Source organism: Nerophis ophidion, linkage group LG09 (assembly GCF_033978795.1).
Source record: "Nerophis ophidion isolate RoL-2023_Sa linkage group LG09, RoL_Noph_v1.0, whole genome shotgun sequence".
NCBI lineage: Eukaryota > Metazoa > Chordata > Actinopteri > Syngnathiformes > Syngnathidae > Nerophis > Nerophis ophidion.
Window position 1 is genome coordinate 13,738,660 of NC_084619.1, and position 23,835 is coordinate 13,762,494.

The 23,835-nt window shown below is 40.4% G+C and overlaps 1 protein-coding gene across 1 annotated transcript; it reads left to right on the forward strand.

The window, feature by feature from the left end:
* The first annotated feature begins 1,044 nt into the window (after window positions 1-1,044).
* si:dkey-103j14.5 (isoaspartyl peptidase/L-asparaginase) lies at window positions 1,045-23,787 on the forward strand. The gene is made up of 7 exons (XM_061909926.1): window positions 1,045-1,107; window positions 1,276-1,490; window positions 10,588-10,730; window positions 13,751-13,914; window positions 21,122-21,240; window positions 21,352-21,462; window positions 21,552-23,787. Exons 2-7 carry the CDS (start codon window positions 1,304-1,306, stop codon window positions 21,746-21,748), a joined length of 921 nt encoding a protein of 306 aa, XP_061765910.1. The 5' UTR covers window positions 1,045-1,107; window positions 1,276-1,303; the 3' UTR covers window positions 21,749-23,787.
* The last annotated feature ends 48 nt before the right edge of the window (window positions 23,788-23,835 follow it).

A 23,835-nucleotide genomic window follows, 5' to 3' on the forward strand; every position in this document is an offset into this window, starting at 1 on the left:
CATTCAAAAGACTCCGGCTTATTAGTGATTCCTAGAGCCCAAAAAAAGTCTGCGGGCTATAGAGCGTTTTCCGTTCGGGCTCCAGTACTCTGGAATGCCCTCCCGGTAACAGTTCGAGATGCTACCTCAGTAGAAGCATTTAAGTCTCACCTTAAAACTCATTTGTATACTCTAGCCTTTAAATAGACCTCCTTTTTAGACCAGTTGATATGCCGCTTCTTTTCTTTCTCCTATGTCCTCCCCTCCCTTGTGGAGGGGGTCCGGTCCGATGACCATGGATGAAGTACTGGCTGTCCAGAGTCGAGACCCAGGATGGACCGCTCGTCGGGACCCAGGATGGACCGCTTGCCTGTATCGGTTGGGGACATCTCTACGCTGCTGATCCGCCTCCGCTTGAGATGGTCTCCTGTGGACGGGACTCTCGCTGCTGTCTTGGATCCGCTTTGAACTGAACTCTCGCGGCTGTGTTGGAGCCACTATGGATTGAACTTTCACAGTATCATGTTAGACCCGCTCGACATCCATTGCTTTCGGTCCCCTAGAGGGGGGGGGGTTGCCCACATCTGAGGTCCTCTCCAAGGTTTCTCATAGTCATCATTGTCACTGGCGTCCCACTGGATGTGAATCCTCCCTGCCCACTGGGTGTGAGTTTTTCTTGCCCTTTTGTGGGTTCTTCCGAGGATGTTGTAGTCGTAATGATTTGTGCAGCCCTTTGAGACATTTGTGATTTGGGGCTATATGAATAAACATTGATTGATTGATTGATGGTACAAAGGTACAAAGGACTTAAACATTGGTTCTGGGTATCACACTGGCCTTCAAAAGTTCCAAACAAAAGAGAAATGCCGATACGCTAGCTTTAACGCATATATCAAGCAATAAAGTCGTCACAATTAGTCGTATTTCTTACTCCTACCACCAGTTTTTCCAAGCAGGAGCACTATACACAAGAGCTGCTTTCAATTACCTAAGAAGGGTCAAACGAGGACATGGCGTCACGTGTTAAGCAATCACATGACTCAGAAGGCGGTCATTCCAACCAGAAGTAGAGATGGAGCAAAGTACATTTGTCACATAAACAGGCAACAAACTACTTGCATCTGACAGGTAATTTTCCAATAAATCAAACATTTATTGAGATTGTTAGATTTATATATATAGAATTTTCTTTTCCCATTTAGCACTGGAACACAATAATGAAAGGACATATTCTATGTTTACGAGACTTAACTTTTACTTTATGATAAAGGTGGCTTTCTTTTCCAACCATGACAGGTGTGCCATTCAGTGTTGGCGTAGAAAGATGTCAGCGGTCATAGTCGTGCACGGCGGAGCGTGGGCCATTCCCGATGACCTCGCCAAGGTAAAAATGGATGGAGTGAAGGCAGCAGCCCGTCAAGGCTTTGCAGTGCTGCAAAAAGCAGGCAGCGCCCTGGATGCTGTGGAGTTGGCCGTGCGGGCCCTGGAAGATAACCATGTGTTTAATGCAGGTAGGCAAACTTTTTTTGTGTAACTGAATTTTTTTTGCGTTTGAATTTTGTGAACATCAAACTGTGCTGATAATTTACCTGAATGTAAATGTGTGATCAAACTGCGTGTGTTTAAAAGAATGTGTTTTTTAAAAGGCTGTTTCAAACTGTATAAACGACCAGTGCAGCTATACTTTTTGCTACCAAACTTAAAACCAAACTTTTATGTCTTTTGTGAAAATGTCATATTTCATGTAATTTTTTTTTAATTATTCTAAAATGAAATAAATACAACTCACTAATGACGGTAAAGAAAAACAAAAAGGCCATGAAAACCTATACTCGTATTAACTAGTAATTTATAGTATGGTAATTTCATGTTTTGTTTTTATTTATCCCCCCCCCCCCCCCACCCCCCCCCCCCCAAGTTTTACTACTTGAGCCCACCAGTGTATTTTATAAAAAATTGTATTATTTTTATTTTATTTGTCCTTTTTAATAAATTTTTTACTGTTTTTTACTCTTGTGCAGGTTAGTAGTGCATGTGCCTCACAATACAAAGAACCTGCCTTCAATCCCGGCCGGGTTCGGGATCTTTCTTTGTGGAGTTTGCATGTCCTCCCCGTGACTGTATGGGTTCCCTCCGGGTACGGCGTGGCGCAGTGGGAGAGTGGCCGTGCGCAACTCGAGCATCCCTGGTTCAAATCCCACCTAGAACCAACCTCGTCACGTCCGTTGTGTCCTGAGCAAGACACTTCACCCTTGCTCCTGATGGGTACTGGTTGGCGCCTTGCATGGCAGCTCCCTCCATCAGTGTGTGAATGTGTATGTGAATGGGTAAATGTGGAAGTAGTGTCAAAGCGCTTTGAGTACCTTGAAGATAGAAAAGCGCTATACAAGTACAACCCATTTATCATTTACTCCGGCTTCTTCCCACCTCCAAAGACATGCACCTGGGGATAGGTTGATTGGCAACACTAAATTGGCCCTAGTGTGTGAATGTGAGTGTGAATGTTGTCTGTCTATCTGTGTTGGCCCTGTAATGAGGTGGTGACTTTTCCAGGGTGTACCCCGCCTTCTGCCCGAATGCAGCTGAGATAGGCTCCAGCACCCCCCGCGACCCCGAAAGGGACAAGCGGTAGACAATGGATGGATGGATGTTACTCTCTAACGTGACATCAAGTGCGTAATATATATATATATATATATATATATATATATATATATATATATATACTTGTATGTATGTATGTATGTATTTGTGTATATATTGTATATATATATATATACATACATACATAGTTTATATATATATATATATATATCTATATATATATATATATATATATATATATATCTGCAATGAGGTAGCGACTTGTCCAGGGTGTACACCGCCTTCCGCCCAATTGTAGCTGAGATAGGCACCAGCGCCCCCCGCAACCCAAAAGGGAATAAGCGCTAGAAACTGAATGGATGGATATTAATATATAATTCGGGGGGAAAAAAAGCCTCTTCCGGTAAACGAAGACTGAAGCAATAGATGGTGTCTCAGAAGCAGCCAATGAGATGTCAAGTTTGCAGTCACTTGACATGGTTACTCTACAGCAGTGGTTCTCAAATGGGGGTACTTGTACCCCTGGGGGTACTTGAAAGTATGCCAAGGGGTACGTGAGATTTTTTTTTAAATATTCTAAAAATAGCAACAATTCAAAAATCCTTTATAAATATATTTACTGAATAATACTTCAACAAAATATGAATGTAAGTTCATAAACTGTGAAAAGAAATGCAACAATGCAATATTCAGTGTTGACAGCTAGATTTTTTGTGGACATGTTCCATAAATATTGATGTTAAAGATGTATTTTTTTGTGAAGAAATGTTTAGAGTTAAGTCCATGAATCCAGATGGATCTCTATTACAATCCCCAAAGAGGGAACTTTAAGTTGATGATTACTTCTATGTGTAGAAATCTTTATTTATAATTGAATCACTTGTTTATTTTTCAACAAGTTTTTTAGTTCATTTAATATAATTTTTTCCAAATAGTTCAAGAAAGACCACTACAAATGAGCAATATTTTTGCACTGTTATATAATTTAATAAATCAGAAACTGACGATATAGTGCTGTATTTTACTTCTTTATCTCTTTTTTTCCAACCAAAAATGCTTTCCTATGATTAGGGGGTACTTGAATTAAAAAAATTTTCACAGGGGGTACATCACTGAAAAAAGTTTGAGAACCACTGCTCTACAGTATGTGTGTGGGCTTTTAGGTTGGCCCAGTCAGGAGGAGTCTTATTTGATAACAACTTTTACAAGACTGTCTTTAATGATAGAGTGGGTGTAACTTATTGACTAAAATGCTGTGCTCTATGACTGGCTTTATTTTCACTCTCACATTTAAAGGCCTACTGAAATGAGATTTTCTTATTTAAACAGGGATAGCAGGTCCATTCTATGTGTCATACTAGATCATTTTGCGATATCGCCATATTTTTGCTTAAAGTATTTAGTAGAGAACATCGACGATAAACTTAGCAACTTTTGGTCGCTAATAAAAAAGCCCTGTCTTTACAGGAAGTAGCAGACGATGTGCGCGTGACGTCACCGGTGTGAGGGCTCTTCATATCCTCACATTGTTTATAATGTGAGCCACCAGCAGTAAGAGCAATTCGGACCGAAAAAGCGACACTTTCCCCATTAATTTGAGCGAGGATGAAAGATTTGTGGATGAGGAAAGTTAGAGTAAAGCACAAAAAAAAAGAAAAAAAAAGGCGACGGCAGTGGGAGCGTTTCAGATGTAATTAAACACATTTACAAAGATAATTCTGGAAAATCCCTTATCTGCCTATTATGTTATTAGTATTTTAGTGAGATTATAAAGTCCTACCTGAAAGTCGGATGGCTGCGGTTAACGGCAGTGTCTCAGAGAAGCCGAGGAGCCAGGATAACAGCTGCCTTTTTGAGCTGCAGGATGAATTCGCATAATCCACTCAAGTCTCCGGTAAGAGCCGACTGAATATCACAATTTTCCCATCCAAAAACTTGTTGGTTGACGTAGAGAAACATGTTCGCTTGACCGCTCTGTGTTAAAGCTTCACAACAAACAAAGAAACACCGGCTGTGTTTCGGTTGCTAAAGGCAGCTGCAATCCACCGCTTTCCACCAACAGCATTCTTCTTTATAGTCTCCATTATTAATTGAACAAATTGCTAAAGATTCAGCAACACAGATGTCCAAAATACTGTGTAATTATGCGATGAAAAGAGACGACTTTTAGTCGTAAGTGGTGCTGGGTTAAAATGTCCCCTCCAACCAATAGTGACACAAACACGTGTCATCATACGCCTGTTTGTGACGTTTTCAACAGGAAACTCCACGGGAAATTTTAAATTGTAATTTAGTAAACTAAAAAGGCCGTATTGGCATGTGTTGCAATGTTAATATTTCATCATTGATATATAAACTATCAGACTGCGTGGTCGGTAGTAGTGGGTTTCAGTAGGCCTTTAAGTTTGCGACGTGCAAATTTGTCAACTTGTCAACAGAGTACAAGCTAAAAGAGAGCATCTTTAGTCATAGTAAAATGAGTGGCAGCTCATATTGACAGTTGTTCTACTGTTCAGAGAGGGGCGAAAACATTGTACGCCGGCATGAGAGTCAAGCGTGCTAACTACTGAGTTAAAAGCCCCAGCTTTTTTGCACGATAGCACAGAGTTGAAACATCCTGGTCATGGAGAGCCTGATTCGTTCCGCCACTGTGCAGAACTACACACTACAGCAGACCTACAATCTACTGTATGTGCTTGGATCCTTTTTAAGAAGTCTTTAAACATGTGGAAGTTGCTGTGCATTAGTGAAAAACAATTCTTACAACGCCAAAAAAAGGATACAAGCTGAAAAATAATGACTGAAATTGTCATTGAAATTTACAGTTTTTTACTTAATAAGACACCCACAGTGTACTTGAAAATAATGATTGCGGGCCTAACAATATTCAACTCCGAATAATAAGACACTGATTGAGAACATATGAAAGATACTTAGACAACCTGTTCATTTTGATATATTTTACAATCGTCAAAACATGACAACAATGCAACACACGCGGTGAAACATGAACGCAAAAGGCAAAAAAAAAACCATGCACATATAAGAAATATTACCATAATCTCACACTGGCTGCTCCGTAAACAAACCCCGTCCATTCTACTTTGTGCCTCATCTGTTAGCAAATTTTGTGACATAGTCCCTCTAAACAGCGTAACAACCCGTATGTAATGACTGGTGGGCACCGAGGTGCCGGGTTCGATTCCCTCGAGGATGCGTTGACGTGAACACAACAAAGGTAGGATCTTATAAGATTTATTTAACAAAAAGGGAGCTCTGAACAGAAATACTGGAGCTAATAAAAGGCAAACCAAAAACGCTAGTATGAAAACTAGGAAGTAAAACTAGACCAAGTAAAATCAATCAATCAATCAATCAATGTTTATTTACATAACCCCAAATCACAAATGTCTCAAAGGACTGCACAAATCATTACGACTACAACATCCTCGGAAGAACCCACAAAAGGGCAAGGAAAACTCACACCCAGTGGGCAGGGAGAATTCACATCCAGTGGGACGCCAGTGACAATGCTGACTATGAGAAACCTTGGAGAGGACCTCAGATGTGGGCAACCCCCCCCCCCCTCTAGGGGACCGAAAGCAATGGATGTCGAGCGGGTCTAACATGATACTGTGAAAGTTCAATCCATAGAGGCTCCAACACAGCCGCGAGAGTTCAGTTCAAGCGGATCCAAGACAGCAGCGAGAGTCCCGTCCACAAAATGGCACGTTGGCACAAAAGAGAAAACCAATCATCAGTATGTAAACTGGAAAAAAAACAAGTGGCTTAGCGTGAGAAGCTAGCGAGAATAGAAATACTTGCGTGAACGCAAACGACCAAAAATCCAGACGTACAGTTGTGTGAGAGCAAACTTTGGACCCAGACCGAATGAAAAAAGAAGACTGGCTTAAATAGGAGGGTGATAATTAGTAGCAGGTGTGCGGGGCGAGACTAGCAGGTGGACTGATGAGTGACCATGGTGACAAAGCAAACAGGAAATAAGGAGTTAGATGGAGAGATATACAAAATGGAAAAATAAATAATATGTGTGAATGTGAGTGTGAATGTTGTCTGTCTATCTGTGTTGGCCCTGCGATGAGGTGGCGACTTGTCCAGGGTGTACTCCGCCTTCCGCCCGATTGTAGCTGAGATAGGCGCCAGCGCCCCCCGCGACCCCAAAAGGGAATACGCGGTAGAAAATGGATGGATGTGTAGATCCGAGCAGCGGATCGCAACACCGTATGTCACTCAAAAACACAGATTCCAACCATTGGAATAATTTCTCAAGACCTTAAAAACCGGACCGCATATCACATTGCCGTTTTTTTTCCGGGTTTTAAAGACATTTTTTTGGAAATGTCCAGTGGGCCGGGGGTTAAAATCTTAGTGGTCCGTATTATGCCCAGGTCTGCTGTAGTGTAAATATAAATAAATGGGTTGTACTTGTATAGCGCTTTTCTACCTTCAAGGTACTCAAAGCGCTTTGACACTACTTCCACATTTACCCATTCACACACACATTCACACACTGATGGAGGGAGCTGCCATGCAAGTCGCCAACCAGCACCCATCAGGAGCAAGGGTGAAGTGTCTTGCTCAGGACACAACGGACGTGACGAGGTTGGTACTAGGTGGGATTTGAACCAGGGACCCTCGGATTGCGCACGGCCACTCTTCCACTGCGCCACGCCGTCCCTAATAAGCATGTGTAAGCATGTAAGCAAATATTAACATTGCTGTATGTATACTTTTGACCCAGCAGATTTGCTCACATTTTCAGTAGACCCATAATAAATTCATAAAAGAACCGAACTTCATGAATGTTTTTTGTGGCCAACAAGTACGTGCTTGTTGGTCATTACCATGAATTGATTAACGTGGACCCCGACTTACACAAGCTGAAAAACGTATTCGGGTGTTACCATTTAGTGGTCAATTGTACGGAATATGTACTGTACTGTGCAATCTACTAATAAAAGTTTCGATCGATCAATCCAAGTGTGTAGCACTGCATACATATTTGCAGCTGCTTCGCAACACCTGTGTCACGTGACTGCAAACCTAACACCTCATTGGCTGCTTCTGAGACACCATTGATTGCTTCTGTCTTAAAGGGGACCTATTGTACAAAATCAACTGTTCTTACTTATTGGTACTTGTTTTTGTGTATTTGGAATCTGCATAGGGCTTCACGGTGGCAGAGGGGTTAGTGCTTCTGCCTCACAATACAAAGTTCCTGCAGTCCTGGGTTCAAATCCAGGCTCGGGATCTTCCTGTGTGGAGTTTGCATGTTCTCCCCGTGAATGCGTGGGTTCCCTCCGGGTACTCCGGCTTCCTCCCACTTCCAAAGACATGCGCCTGGGGATAGGTTGATTGGCAACACTAAGTTGGCCCTAGTGTGTGAATGTTGTCTGTCTATCTATGTTGGCCCTGCGATGAGGTGGCGACTTGTCCAGGGTGTACCCCGCCTTCCGCCCGATTGTAGCTGAGATAGGCGCCAGCGCCCCCCGCGACCCCAAAAAAGGGAATAAGCGGTAGAAAATGGACGGATGGATGGAATTTGCATAAGTCCTGAAAATTTGTAATAAAGCCATGGAAGCAATGTGGAAACATGTTGAAAACATTCTTGCTTTCCTTCATACTTCCTCCAAACGTTTTCAATTTGCAGAATTTGTGACGTTTTTTCCAGTTTTGACATCAGCCGATATCTCGATATATGGTAGAAATGTATCCCAAAATCTTTGCGCGAGTCCGCCATAGTAGTCTGTGGCTGTCGTCGATAAACTTGTTTTTTTTCTCTATCCTCTTGTTGTGGGGCAGACTGTCTCGTACATGCACATGCATCCGCCGCCGTTGCCATTTCTCATACAAAATAGTGTGTAGTTCAAACGTGTATCTGTCAGCAGACTCGCTATGGATGCGCTAAAAACTACAACATGGCTGGCGTGGAGAAGACTCAGTCGAATTGGAGGCACGTAAATACAAACCCCGTTTCCATATGAGTTGGGAAATTGTGTTAGATGTAAATAAAAATAGAATACAATGATTTGCAAATCCTTTTCAAACCATCTTCAGTTGAATGCACTACAAAGACAAGACATTTGATGTTCAAACTCAAACAATAATTAACTTAGAATTTCATGGCTGCAACACGGGCCAAAGTAGTTGGGAAAGGGCATGTTCACCACTGTGTTACATCACCTTTTCTTTTAACAACACTCAATAAACGTTTGGGAACTGAGGAAACTAATTGTTTAAGCTTTGAAAGTGGAATTATTTCCCATTTTGGTTTTATGTAGAGCTTCAGTCGTTCAACAGTCCGGGGTCTGCGCTGTCGTATTTTACGCTTCATAATGCGCCACACATTTTCGATGGGAGACAAGTCTAGACTGCAGGCGGGCCAGGAAATCACCCGCACTCTTTTTTTACGAAGCCACGCTGTTGTAACACTTGTCTTGCTGAATACAGGGGCGTCCATGATAATGTTACTTGGATGACAACATATGTTGTTCCAAAACCTGTATGGACCTTTCAGCATTAATGGTGCCTTCACAGATGTGTAAGTTACCCATGCCTTGGGCACTAATACACCCCCATACCATCACAGATGCTGGCTTTTGAACTTTGCGCCTATAACAATCCGAATGGTTATTTTCCTCTTTGTTCTGGAGGACACCACGTCCTCTGTTTCCAAATATAATTTGAAATGTGGACTCGTCAGACCACAGAACACCTTTCCATTTTGCATCAGACTATCTTAAGTGAGCTTGGGCCCAGCCAAGCCGGCGGCGTTTCAGGATATTGTTGATAAATGGGTTTGGCTTTGCATAGTAGAGTTTTAACTTGCACTTACAGATGTAGCGACCAACTGTAGTTACTGACAGTGGTTATATGAAGTGTTCCTGAGCCCATGTGGTGATATCCTTTACACACTGATGTCGGTTTTTGATGCAGTACCCCCGAGGGATCAAAAGTCTGTAATATCATCGCTTACGTCCAGTGATTTCTCCCGATTCTCTGAACTTTTTGAGGATTTTATGGACCGTAGATGGTAAAATCCCTAAATTCCTTGCAATAGCTCTTTGAGAAATGTTGTTCTTAAACTGTTCAACAATTTGCTTACAAAGTGGTGACCCTCGCCCCGTCCTTGTTTGTGAATTACTTAGCATTTCATGGAAGCTGCTTTTATACCCAATCATGGCACCCACCTGTTCCCAATTAGCCTGCACACCTATGGGATGTTCCATATAAGTGTTTGATGAGCATTCCTCAACTTTATCAGTATTTAGTGCCACCTTTCCCAACTTCTTTGTCACATGTTGCTGGCATCAAATTCTAAAGCTAATGATTATTTGCACACACACAAAAAAAAAAGTTTATCAGTTTGAACGTCAAATATGTTGTCTTTGTAGCATATTCAACTGAATATGGGTTGAAAATGATCTGCAAATCATTGTATTCCGTTTATATTTACATCTAAAACAATTTCCCAACTCATATGGAAACGGGGTTTGTAAGACCGCCCACAAAACTGCATCTTGAAAGACGGTCAGAAAGTGGCTAGAAAACGGTCTGTAAAACATGATCTATGCAAAATATTGGCCGAAGAACCACCATGACATGTTATGTAGACCACAAGGAAGTTTTTTAAATGTGGAAAAAAAACATTTTTTTTTTATTTACTGGAAGTGGTTCACATTTTTTTCACTCAATCTTTATAAACTGAATTTTAAAACACTGTATTTTAACAAACTGAACTTTTAATTTAGCACACGTTTTTTTATTCAATGCAATTGTCAGCAGAAAAAAAAAATCAGTTCACAAAGTTCTAATGCAAAAAAATCATTTGCATAGTTTCAGCGTCAAAAAAATATTTGGTAATGAAAACTCAAGTTAGCCTCTGTAGAAAATATTTAGGGTACTGTCGTTTACTTGTTTTTTTTTTTCAACCGTAGCGTGTGGCTTATAAGCATTTATTAGTGTTATGTGATGTCATTAAAGGTCACGGAGCAGCTTTAAACACAAACGGGGAAGTGGAGCTGGACGCCATCATCATGGATGGAAAGACGCTGGCTTGCGGTGCTGTGTCATCAGTGAAGAACATTGCCAACCCTGTAACTTTGGCACGTGCTGTGATGGAAAAGGTGCTGGTGTAGCGGTTGCGTACTCTCTCTTTCTCAGATGCGTTGTGTTTTTCTGAATCACAGACATTTCTCTTGTGGGTTGAATTAGCCGTTTATTCCAATAATAACAGTTGGCTTCTCACAGTTTATAACATCCTCCAATATCACAGTTACGACCACTGCAGACTGACATGTTTCAAATTGTAAAGCAATGACAAATAAAAGGTATCCGATAGTAGAGGGCCTGGGATTTTTTGCTGAATCATCCCAGAATGCATTGCGAGCAGCCATAGTGGTAGGCTTTGTTCACCGAGAGCCAAGGTTGAACATATTAACATTTTAATAGGGACCCAAACAGGTTTTGCAATGAATATTAAACAAGCAAGGCTTAAATGGGGCAGCACGGTGGGACAGGGGTTAGTGCATCTGCCTCACAATACGAAAGTCCTGAGTAATCCTGGGTTCAATCCCGGGCTCGGGATCTTTCTTTGTGGAGTTTGCATGTTCTCCCAGTGACTGCGTGGGTTCTCTCCGGGTACTCGGGCTTCCTCCCATGGAACAGGGAGAGCTTATATAACGTAATAGTGCAAAATCAACTTTCAAAAAACTAATGAAAAAACATCAGTGGTATATTATCCATCCATCCATTTTCTACCGCTTATTCCCTTTCGGGGTCGCGGGGGGCGCTGGCGCTTATCTCAACTACAATCGGGCAGAAGGCGGGGTACACCCTGGACAAGTCGCCACCTCATCGCAGGGCCAACACAGATAGACAGACAACATTCACACTCACATTCACACACTAGGGCCAATTTAGTGTTGCCAATCAACCTATCCCCAGGTGCATGTCTTTGGAGGTGGGAGGAAGCCGGAGTACCCGGAGGGAACCCACGCATTCACGGGGAGAACATGCAAACTCCACACAGAAAGATCCCGAGCCTGGATTTGAACCCAGGACTGCAAGAACTTCGTATTGTGAGGCAGACGCACTAACCCCTCTGCCACCGTGAAGCCCAGTGGTATATTAAATAAAACGTAATCAAAAAAATTAATGCCTCTTTTCTATTTGCAGCCTTCTGAGGTAAATATCAACATTAACTTTTTCCGCAGGCTAATAAATTTGAAAATAAAATAAAAATGAGATGGGCGGGGTTTGGTGGTAGCGGGGTGTGTATATATCGTAGCATTCTGGAATAGTTAGTGCTGCAAGGGGTTCTGGGTATTTGTTCTGTTGTGTTTATGTTGTGTTACGGTGCGGGTGTTCTCCCGAAAAGTGTTTTGTCGTTCTTGTTTGGTGTGGGTTCACGGTGTGGCGCATATTTGTAACAATGTTAAAGTTGTTTATACGGGGACCCTCAGTGTGACCTGTATGGCTGTTGACCAAATATGTGTGTGTGAAAGCCGCATATATTATGTGACTTGGCCAGCACGCTGTTTATATGGAGGAAAAGAGGACGAGACGACATGTTGTAGAGGACAGTGCCTTTAAGGCACGCTCCCAATATTGTTGTCCGGGTGGAAATCGGACAACAGATTGGAATAGCAGGATGAAGAAAAATAATATATTTTCCTGCCCACGTCAACATAATACGTAGTATTACTTAATGGAGATCATACAAACCAACAAGTACATCCAAATGTAATGAAAACAAACAAAAAACACACAATTGCTGCCAAAGGTGCATCAACACAGTGAATGCTTATATACATGTGTTTTTTTATTTGTTTATTTTACATTTAAAGGCCTACTGAAATGAGATTTTCTTATTTAAACGGGGATAGCAGGTCCATTTTATATGTCATACTTGATCATTTCGCGATATTGCCATATTTTTGCTGAAAGGATTTAGTAGAGAACATTGACAATAACGTTCGCAACTTTTGGTCGCTAATAAAAAAGCCTTGCCTTTACCGGAAGTAGAAGACGATGTGCGCGTGACGTCAAGGGTTGTAGGGCTCCTCACATCCTCACATTGTTTATAATCATAGCCTCCAGCAGCAAGAGCTATTCGGATCTACAAAGCGACAATTTCCCCATCAATTTGAGCAAGGATGAAAGATTTGTGGATGAGGAAAGTTAGAGTGAGGGACTAAAAAACAAAAAAAAAAGAAAAGGCGACGGCTCCAGGCGGCGGCAGTGTGAGCGTTTCAGATGTAATTAAACACATTTACTAGGATAATTCTGGAAGATCCCTTATCTGCTTATTGTTTTAGTAGTGTTTTAGTGAGATTGTAAAGTCATACCTGAAAATCGGATGGCTGCGGTGAACGCCAGTGTCTCTGAGAGAAGCCGAGCAGCCAAGATCACAGCTGCCTTTTTGAGCTGCAGGAGGAGGTCGCATAATCCACTGAAGTCTCCGGTAAGAGCCGACTTAATGTCACAATTTTCCCATCCAAAAACGTGCTGGTTGACGTAGAGAAACATGTTCGCTTGACCACTCTGTGTTAAAGCTTCACAACAAACAAAGAAACACCGGCTGTGTTTCTCTGCTAAAGGCAGCTGCAATCCACCGCTTTCCACCAACAGCATTCTTCTTTATAGTCTCCATTATTAATTGAACAAATTGCAAAAGATTCAGCAACACAGATGTACAAAATACTGTGTAATTATGGGATGAAAAGAGACGACTTTTAGCCGTAAGTGGTGCTGGTCTAATATGTCCGCTACAACCCGAGACGTCACAAACACACGTCATCATTCCGTGACGTTTAAAACAAGAAACTCAGCGGGAAATTTAAAATTGTAATTTAGTAAACTAAACCGGCCGTATTGGCATGTGTTGCAATGTTAATATTTCATCATTGATGTATAAACTATCAGACTGCGTGGTGGGTAGTAGTGGGTTTCAGTAGGCTTTTAAATTAAGGGGTATTGTGTGTAGAATTTTAAGGACAAAAATGAACATATTTCATTTGGAAATAAGGCTATAACACAACAAAATGTTGAAAAAGTGAAGCGCTGTGAATACTTTCGGATGCACCGTATTAGTACAATTCACACAGCTAATGTGTTTTATTTTCTCTGTCATGACAACCCCCAGACTGACCACGTCATGTTGACCGACAGCGGCGCAAACCTGTTTGCAGAGAGCATCGGCATGGCCACAGTCCCCACCGATTCGTTGGTGTCCAATTACGAGAGAAAAGAATGGGAGAAGCACAAGAAATATGTGACAGGCGTAATGGAAAGCTTCAACTCTCGCTGGTAAGCTTAAACTTGAAGACCTACTCCTGCTTCCACTTCAATGGCCTCATTAATCACAACGCTGCTGTCTTTTAGTTTGAAAAGAAGTCCGTTGTAGGACAGAAACGCACAAAATTCCCCACTGATTTATTTATCTTTTCATCCTGCTTCTACTGCAGTTTTCTGGTCGGGAAGGTGAGCAAATTGTTTTCACACGTTTTATATATTTTTTGATGTGTTTACAATAAACCCTCGTTTATCGCTGTTAAATGGCTCCCTGCCTGACCGTGGTACATGCATTTCTGCGAAGAAGGAATCCTTAATTGTAAATCTGGCATTTTCACAGCTAGAACATATATTATATTAGGAGAGTCTTAAAGGCCTACTGAAATGAGGCCTACTTTTCCAGTGAGGGTTGGACTCCGCCAAAGCTGTCCTTTGTCACCGATTCTGTTCATAACTTTTATGGACAGAGTTTCTAGGCGCAGTCAAGGCGTTGAGGGGTTCCGGTTTGGTGACCGCAGGATTAGGTCTCTGCTTTTTGCAGATGATGTGGTCCTGATGGCTTCATCTGGCCAGGATCTGCAGCTCTCACTGGATCGCTTCGCAGCCGAGTGTGAAGTGACCGGAATGAGAATCAGCACCTCCAAGTCCGAGTCCATGGTTCTCGCCCGGAAAAGGGTGAAATGCTATCTCCTGGTTGGGGAGGAGACCCTGCCCCAAGTGGAGGAGTTCAAGTACCTAGGAGTCTTGTTCACGAGTGAGGGAAGAGTGGATCGTGAGATCGACAGGCGGATCGTTGCGGCGTCTTCAGTAATGCGGACGTTGTACCGATCCGTTGTGGTGAAGAAGGAGCTGAGCCGGAAGGCAAAGCTCTCAATTTGCCGGTCGATCTACGTTCCCATCCTCACCTATGGTCATGAGCTTTGGGTCATGACCGAAAGGATAAGATCACGAGTACAAGCGGCCGAAATGAGTTTCCTCCGCTGGGTGGCGGGGCTCTCCCTTAGAGATAGGGTGAGAAGCTCTGCCATCCGGGAGGAACTCAAAGTAAAGCCGCTGCTCCTCCACATCGAGAGGAGCCAGATGAGGTGGTTTGGGCATCTGGTCAGGATGCCACCCGAACGCCTCCCTAGGGAGGTGTTTAGGGCACGTCCAACCGGTAGGAGGCCACGGGGAAGACCCAGGACCCGTTGGGAAGACTATGTCTCCCGGCTGGCCTGGGAACGCCTCGGGATCCCCCGGGAAGAGCTAGACGAAGTGGCTGGGGAGAGGGAAGTCTGGGCTTCCCTGCTTAGGCTGTTGCCCCCGCGACCCGACCTCGGATAAGCGGAAGAGGATGGATGGATGGATGGATGGATGGAACATATATTAGGAGATTCTTAAAGGCCTACTGAAATGAGATTTTCTTATTTAAACGGGGATAGCAGGTCCATTCTATGTGTCATACTTGATCATTTCGTGGTATTGCCATATTTTTGCTGAAAGGATTTAGTAGAGAACAGACGATAAAGTTCGCAACTTTTGGTCGCTAACAGAAAAGCCCTGCCTTTACCAGAAGTCGCAGACGATGACGTCACCCGTTGATGGCTCCTCACATATTCACATTGTCTTTAATGGGAGCCTCCAACAAAAAGAGCTATTCGGACCGAGAAAACGACAATTTCCCCATTAATTTGAGCGAGGGTGAAAGATTCGTGTTTGAGGATATTGATAGCGATGGACTAGAAAAAATAAATAAATAAATAAAAACTAGTTTAAAAAAAAAACGCGATTGCATTGGGACAGATTCAGATGTTTTTAGACACATTTACTAGGATAATTCTGGGAAATCCCTTATCTTTCTATTGTGTTGCTAGTGTTTTAGTGAGATTAACAGTACCTGATAGTCGGAGGTGTGTGTCCATGGGTGTCTTGACGCCAGTGTCTCAGGGAAGTCGACTAAGAAGCGACTTTTTACCACAATTTTCTCTCCAAAACCTGCTGGTTGACATTCGGTCGGGATTCATGTTCGCTTGACCGCTGTGATCCATAGTAAAGCTTCACCTCCGGGAATTTTAAACAAGGAATCACCGTGTGTTTGTGTGGCTAAAGGCTAAAGCTTCCCAACTCCATCTTTCTACTTTGACTTCTCCAATATTAATTGAACAAATTGCAAAAGATTCAGCAACACAGATGTCCAAAATACTGTGTAATTATTCGGTTAAAGCAGACGACTTTTAGCTGTGTGTGTGTGCAGCGCTAATATTTCCTAACAGCCCGTGACGTCACGCGTACACGTCATCATTACGCGACGTTTTCACGAAGAAGCTCCCGGGAAATTTAAAATTGCAATTTAGTAAACTAAAAAGGCCGTATTGGCATGTGTTGCAATGTTAATATTTCATCATTGATATATAAACTATCAGACTGCGTGTTGGGTAGTAGTGGGTTTCAGTAGGCCTTTAAAATAACAATAACACCCACAGAGTCACTTTTACACTCTTTTGATCCAATACAGTACAGCTGCACTTCAAATTTAGCAACTTCACCACATTGCAGATGATTTTAAGGTTTTCTAAATCAAATGCCACAATTTGTTGATCTTAAAAAAGCATTTTCAAGCACATCAATGTCCAAATGAACTAAGAATATCAATACTATAGTGGTATTGGACTCTAGGTGAGACTTCATTTAGCATTTATTTCATTTATCGGGGTCATGTCCGGAACCAATTAACAGCGATGAACGAGGGAGGACTGTAATGCTGCCTGAGGCTAAGCCAATCAGTGGCCACCATACTAAAAAGCCTACTGGGATTGGTTTGGGCTCATCTAGTCATCTAAATATTTATCATTTATAAGTTTGAAAATGCTTAATTTCGGCCTAAAATACATCAAATATATCTTATTAAAAGAAAATAAATATGCAATATAGTGAAGCTGCAATTTTTTAGAGCGCTATTTAAACTGTATATATTTCTTCTACTTTTTTTTCTTTATTACTTGAATTTAATTGGTTTTGTATTAAAACAAATTTGTTACAAATACGTTTTTTAATAAATGGAAATATAATGTTGCACACGTTCCTGGTACAACCCTGACCAAGATAAAATCCCTGTCTGTTAATTTGCCCGTCCAGATTTAACTCACCACAGGTGACAATTAAAATGTGTTGAGCCATTTCCTGTGACATTCTTCTTATATAACAGAGCAGGAAGGGGCGAGAAGTAAGTTTGTGGTAACATTTCATAAATATCGACCTGTCATTCATGCATCATCTTTCATACTAAATGTATTTGTTTTTTAAATATTGACATAAAAAGATACATGTACTGCAAAAAGCATATTGGAGCATATTTTTAGCTTTAATATACATCCCAGCAAACTGGGATGTAACGATATGAAAATTTCATTTCACCGTAATCGTGATCAAAATGATCAGTTATTATTAATGAATGTGCTGAAAAAAGTACTTACACACACTGAAATAGTTTGTGCTACTTATATTTTTGGTCTTTCAGATAACAACAAATAGACACTCTGTCAGAAAATGTATTATTTTGCATGTTTTGTGTTCCTTCCTGTATGCTTCATTTATATATATATATATATATATATTAGGGATGCACCGATTAATCGGTAACCGAATATATTCGGCCGAATATGGCAAAAAAAAGCCACATTCGGCCTTCGGTGGAATGAGTTAAAAACAAAGCCGAATAGTGGCGTGTGACGCAATTATTTGACGCGGCGACGCAATCAACCAACGTGCAGTGACGCGGTGACGTTGGGATATGTTGTGTACCTGTATAAGTGTATGAGGTTACAAGCACACACTTATTGAGATTTAGTGGGTCTTCTGTTTACATTATTAGCCCGTTGTGTTGGCAACCTGTATAAGTGTAAGAGGTTATAAGCACACACTTAATTGAGATTTACTTGAGCCTTCTGTTTACATTATTAGCATATCTACTGTGGCTAAGCAGACTCTTGCCAAAAGGACAATAATTCATTTGTTGTGGGTTTATCCACTTTAATGCACTTTGTTTTTTTTTTGGAATGCATGTTTTGTTTGAAGGCCTAATATAAATGAAAAACTTTGTGCTTTTTTGAAAAGCAAAGGCTACTGGAATATTAAAAAAAAGTCAATATTCAATAAAAAATTACTTTATTTGAAAAACATGTCTAAATATTTATTCTAAGCTATTTATGCAATATAAAAAAAATTGTGAAAAACTGCATTCATTATTCGGTATTCGGTATTCAGCCTTCGGCCAAGCGTTTAAGTTTTATTCGGCTTCGGCTTCGGCCACAAATTTTCATTTCGGAGCATCCCTAATATATATATATATATACACACACACACACACACACACACACACACACACACACACACACATACACACACACACACACACACACACACACACACACACACACACACACACACACATAAACACACACACACACACACACTAGGGTTGTCCTGATACCAATATTTTGGAACCGGTACCAAATTTTAGCTGGGTTGGTAGAGTGGCCGTGCCAGCAACTTGAGGGTTGCAGGTTCGATTCCCGCTTCCGCCATCCTAGTCACTGCCGTTGTGTCCTTGGGCAAGACACTTTACCCACCTGCTCCCAGTGCCACCTACACTAGTTTGAATGTAACTTAGATATTGGGTGTCACTATGTAAAGCGCTTTGAGTCACTAGAGAAAAAGCGCTATATAAAATATAATTCACTTCAATTCACTTTTGTGAATTTTCTACATAAAGGGCACCACAAAAAATTGCATTATTGGCTTTATGTAAACAAAAAATCTTACAGTAGATTAAACATGTGTTTCTTATTGCAATGTTGTCCTTAAAAAAAAAAATTGTGAACATGCGAAACAACTTTTCTTTTAGTAGTAAGTAAGCAAACAAAGGCTCCTAATTATGTCTGCTTTCATATGCAGTGACATATTGTGTCCTTTTCCATTTTATTATTTTGTCAAAAGCCTTAAGAACAATCGGTAGAAAATAATTATTAATCTACTTGTTCCTTTACTGTTAATCTCTGCTTTCTTTGTCCTTTAACATGTTCTATCTACACTCCTGTTAAAATGTAATATTCACTTATTCTTCTCTTATTTGGATGCTTGTGTGTCCAGGGACATATTTCCTGAGTTTATAAACATAATATACATTTTAAAAAAAGAAAAAAGATTTTGTGTCTCTAAAAAACATGGATGTAATCATAGTAGTATCGACTAGATACGCTCCTGTACTTGGTATCATTACAATGGATGTCAGGTGTAGATCCACATTTTAACGCCGGGTGAGCTGCGGTGTGTAGTGAAGCATGTTTAGCTATTCCTCGTCCTGCAGGGATGATAATAAACAGAAACTTACTTTATTTGTTGCCATGTAGGCGAGGGTTAGTGATTTAGAAGTTGCTACAACACTGCAAACTGCGGATGGACATTAGCTGGTAGCGCCATGTCTTAAAGCACCTCTTCCTGAGGGTGTTTCAGTGTTATATCTTCACCTTTATCGTTAGTTTTTAAGCCAAAATGCATCCATTCCCCCTTTTCTGTCTACACCAGGGGTCACCAACCTTTTTGAAACCAAGAGCTACTTCTTGGGTACTGATTAATGCGAAGGGCTAACAGTCTGATACACACTTAAAACAATTGCCAGAAATAGCCAATTTGCTCAATTTACCTTTAATAAATACATCTGTATATATATATTTAAAAAAAAGGGTATTTCTGTCTGTTATTTCTTTGTAATTTTTTTTTCCTTTTACGGAAGGTTTTTTGTGGAGAATAAATGATGAAAAAAACACTTAATTGAACAGTTTAAAAGAGGAGAACACAGGAAAAAAATGAAAATTAAATTTTGAAACATAGTTTATCTTCAATTCCGACTCTTTAAAATTCAAAATTCAACCGAAAAAAAGAAGAGAAAAACAAGCTAATTTGAATCTTTTTGAAAAAAAAAAAAAAAATGTATGGAACATCATTAGTAATTTTTCCTGATTAAGATTAATTTTAGAATTTTGATGACAAGTTTTAAATAGGTTAAAATCCAATCTGCATTTTGTTAGAATATACAACAAATTGGACCAAGCTATATTTCTAACAAAGACAAATCATTATTTCTTCTAGATTTTCCAGAACAAAATTTTTTAAAAGAAATTCAAAAGACTTTGAAATAAGATTTACATTTGATTCTGAAGATATTCTAGATTTGCCAGAATATTTTTTTGGAATTTGAATCATAATAAGTTTGAAGAAATATTTCACAAATATTCTTCGTCAAAAAAACAGAAGCTAAAATGAAGGATAAAATTTTAATTTATGTATTATTCCTTACAATAGAAAAAATAAATTAACTTGAACATTGATTTAAATTGTCAGGAAAAAAGAGGAAGGCATTTAAAAGGTAAAAATGTATATTGTGTTTAAAAATCCTAAAATCATATCTAAGGTTGTATTTTTTTCTCTTAAATTGTCTTTCTGAAAGTTTTAAGAAGCAAAGTAAAAAAAAAATAATGAATTTATTTAAACAAGTGAAGACCAAGTCCTTAAAATATTTTGTTGGATTTTCATTTTCTGTTTGAGTTTTGTCTCTCTTAGAATTAAAAATGTCGAGCAAAGCGAGACAAGCTTGCTAGTAAGGCAGCTCACTCTAAGGGACCGAAAGCAATGGATGTCGAGCGGGTCTAACATGATACTGTGAAAGTTCAATCCATAGTGGCTCCAACACAGCCGCGAGAGTTCAGTTCAAAGCGGATCCAAGACAGCAGCGAGAGTCCCGTCCACAGGAGACCATCTCAAGCGGAGGCGGATCAGCAGCGTAGAGATGTCCCCAACCGATACAGGCGAGCGGTCCGTCCTGGGTCCCGACGAGTGGTCCATCCTGGGTCTCGACTCTGGACAGCCAGTACTTCATCCATGGTCATCGGACCGGACCCCCTCCACAAGGGAGGGGGGGACATAGGAGAAAGAAAAGAAGGGGCAGATCAACTGGTCTAAAAAGGAGGTCTATTTAAAGGCTAGAGTATACAGATGAGTTTTAAGGTGAGACTTAAATGCTTCTACTGAGGTAGCATCTCGAACTGTTACCGGGAGGGCATTACCGGTAAATGAATCGTTACAAAAAGAGAAATATAAATGATTCATGTTGTCTTCCAAATGGAATTAAATACAGTATGAGCTGGTTGTCCACACTGTTAATGGACCTACAATGTTGTCATTCTAGGGCCCATGATACTGTCGGTGCTGTTGCTGTGGACTGCTCCGGGAATGTGGCCTGTGCCACATCCACTGGAGGCATCCGAAATAAAATGGTCGGCAGAGTTGGCGACTCCCCCGTCATCGGTCTGGTTTAATTTTCTTGGTCTCGCTCAACTACTTCTTTTCTGTCTTTATTGTTGACTTTTCGCCTACGTAATGTGTTTTTTCTGTTGCAAAAAAACAAAACAAAAAAAGGCTGTGGCGGATATGCAGACAACTTGAGTGGTGCAGTATCTTGTACCGGCCATGGAGAGTCTATCCTGAGAGTCACACTGGCCAAACACATCCTTTCTCACATTGAACAAGGTTACAGTACATTTCATGATTAGCAATGACTTTACTGCACTTTAAATCCGTTTATATTTTTTTTTATGTTTGATCTTGCCCCCACAAAGGTAGATCCGTGGCCCAGGCGTGCGACATGTCCCTGCAGTACATGGGAGAGCGCGTGCGTGGCGCTGGCGGGGTCATCGTTGTCTCTCCAACGGGTCAGTGGGCATCAGCGTTTACCACAGAGCGAATGGCTTGGGCCGCTGTGGATAATAATGTTCTGTACCATGGATTAGAACCCAATGAAAAACTGAAAGAATAACACTTTTCTTTTTCTTACTTTCCTTACATGTCATCCAATAGAGATCTATGTTTTCTATAAGTATTTCTCCAATTGTAGACACACTTTAAACACTTGTTTTAACTATCTTGTGAAATCACAACTTTTTTTTTACCAAGTTAGACGGATTTAAAGAGCATATGTTGTAGTTGAGCAATAAGTTCGTGTATTAATTATGCTATTTGCAGCATATAGCATTACATTAGATTACAACTGAAATGATCAGTAACAATTAATCGATTAAATCAGTGGTTCTCAATTTTTTTTCAATAAGTACCACCTCAGAAAACACTTGGCTTAATTACAACTATAATCCATCCATCCATCCATTCATCCATCATGTTCCGCTTATCCGAGGTCGGGTCGCGGGGGCACCAGCCTAAGCAGGGAAACCCAGACTTCCCTCTCCCCAGCCACTTCGTCTAGCTCTTCCCGGGGGATCCCGAGGCGTTCCCAGGCCAGCCGGGAGACATAGTCTTCCCAACGTGTCCTGGGTCTTCCCGTGGCCTCCTACCAGTTGGACGTGCCCTAAACACCTCCCTAGGGAGGCGTTCAGGTGGCATCCTGACCAGATGCCCGAACCACCTCATCTGGCAACTATAATGACCAACAATAAAATAAAGTAGCACAGTATGCCTAAATATTCATTTAAAAAAGGCAGATGTTTTATTTAAAAAGTATATTTGATTTATATTAGCCACAGTTTGAACTTATTTAGCGTACCACTAGTAGTACGCGTACCACAGTTTAACAATCATTGGATTACATCGATTAATTATTATTTTTTTAAAACCATTGATTTCTATTTTGTTGCTTTGATTAATTCTCCTTGAGTGCAACTAATACAGGTTGATCAAATATAGAACGCTTTAAATACGCCAACATCGTTCCCACACAGCCGCTTCAATAGAGCATACATGAGAGTGGTGGTGTGTGGGTGCTGAATCTGTGTGGGAACACACAGCTGATGTATATATATATAATTTTTTCAATGCACACATGTTAAAAGTGCAATTTCAATGTTGATGATGTGCGTTTATTTGAAAAAAAGCAAGTGATATCAAGCAGAAAAATCATTGTTTATTTCAACCATTTCCCTCAAAAACATGCATTGAGGCTATAAACTTAGATTTATCAGACTACTAGACCAGTGATTCTCAACCTTTTTTCAGTGATGTACCCCCTGTGAACATTTTTTTTTTTAAATTCAAGTACCCCCTAATCAGAGCAACGCATTTTTGGTTGAAAAAAAGAGATAAACAAGTAAAATACAGCACTATCTCATCAGTTTCTAATTTATTAAATTGTATAACGGTGCAAAATATTGCTCATTCGTAGTGGTCTTTCTTGAACTATTTAGAAAAAAAGATATACAAATAACTAAAAACTTGTTGAAAAGTAAACCAGTGACTCCATTATAAATAATAAGAAGTAATCATCAACTTAAAGTGCCCTCTTTAGGGATTGTAATAGAGATTCATCAGGATTCATGAACTTGATTCTAAACATTTCTTCACAGAAAATAAAATCCTTAACATCAATATTTATGGAACAGTTCCACCAAAAAATCTGTCTGTCAACACTGAATATTGCATTGTTGCATTTCTTTTCACAGTTTATGAACTTACATTCATATTTTGTTGAAGTATTATTCAATAAATATATTTATAAAATATTTTTGAATTGTTGCTATTTTTGGAATATTTTTAAAAAATTTCACGTACCCCTTGGCATACTTTCAAGTACCCCCAGGGGTACGCGTACCCCCATTTGAGAACCACTGTACTAGACTAATCAAACAAATGAATCGATACATTACTGGATTAAAAAAATGGAAAGCCATGCCCTAAAGTTCAGTATAAAACGATCCATTGTGATGTCATTCTGTGATAAGAACTTGAGATTGTTCTAAAACATACCTATCATTTTTCTCAATTGGAATAAACTGTCAAGAAGAGCTGAATTGTGAACGTGGTTGACAAATTGATGTTTGTTCCTGTTTTTATTCATAACATATATACAATAAAAAAAACCGTTTAAAAGGCCCAATTTCTATGCAACATATGATT

Coding starts and splice junctions, on each gene's coding strand:
- si:dkey-103j14.5 (XM_061909926.1), top strand. CDS start 1,304: ATGTCAGCGGTCATAGTCGTGCACGGCGGAGCGTGGGCCATTCCCGAT. Junction 1,491..10,587: donor TAACCATGTGTTTAATGCAG/GTAGGCAAACTT, acceptor ATGTCATTAAAG/GTCACGGAGCAGCTTTAAAC. Junction 21,241..21,351: donor TGGCGACTCCCCCGTCATCG/GTCTGGTTTAAT, acceptor AAACAAAAAAAG/GCTGTGGCGGATATGCAGAC.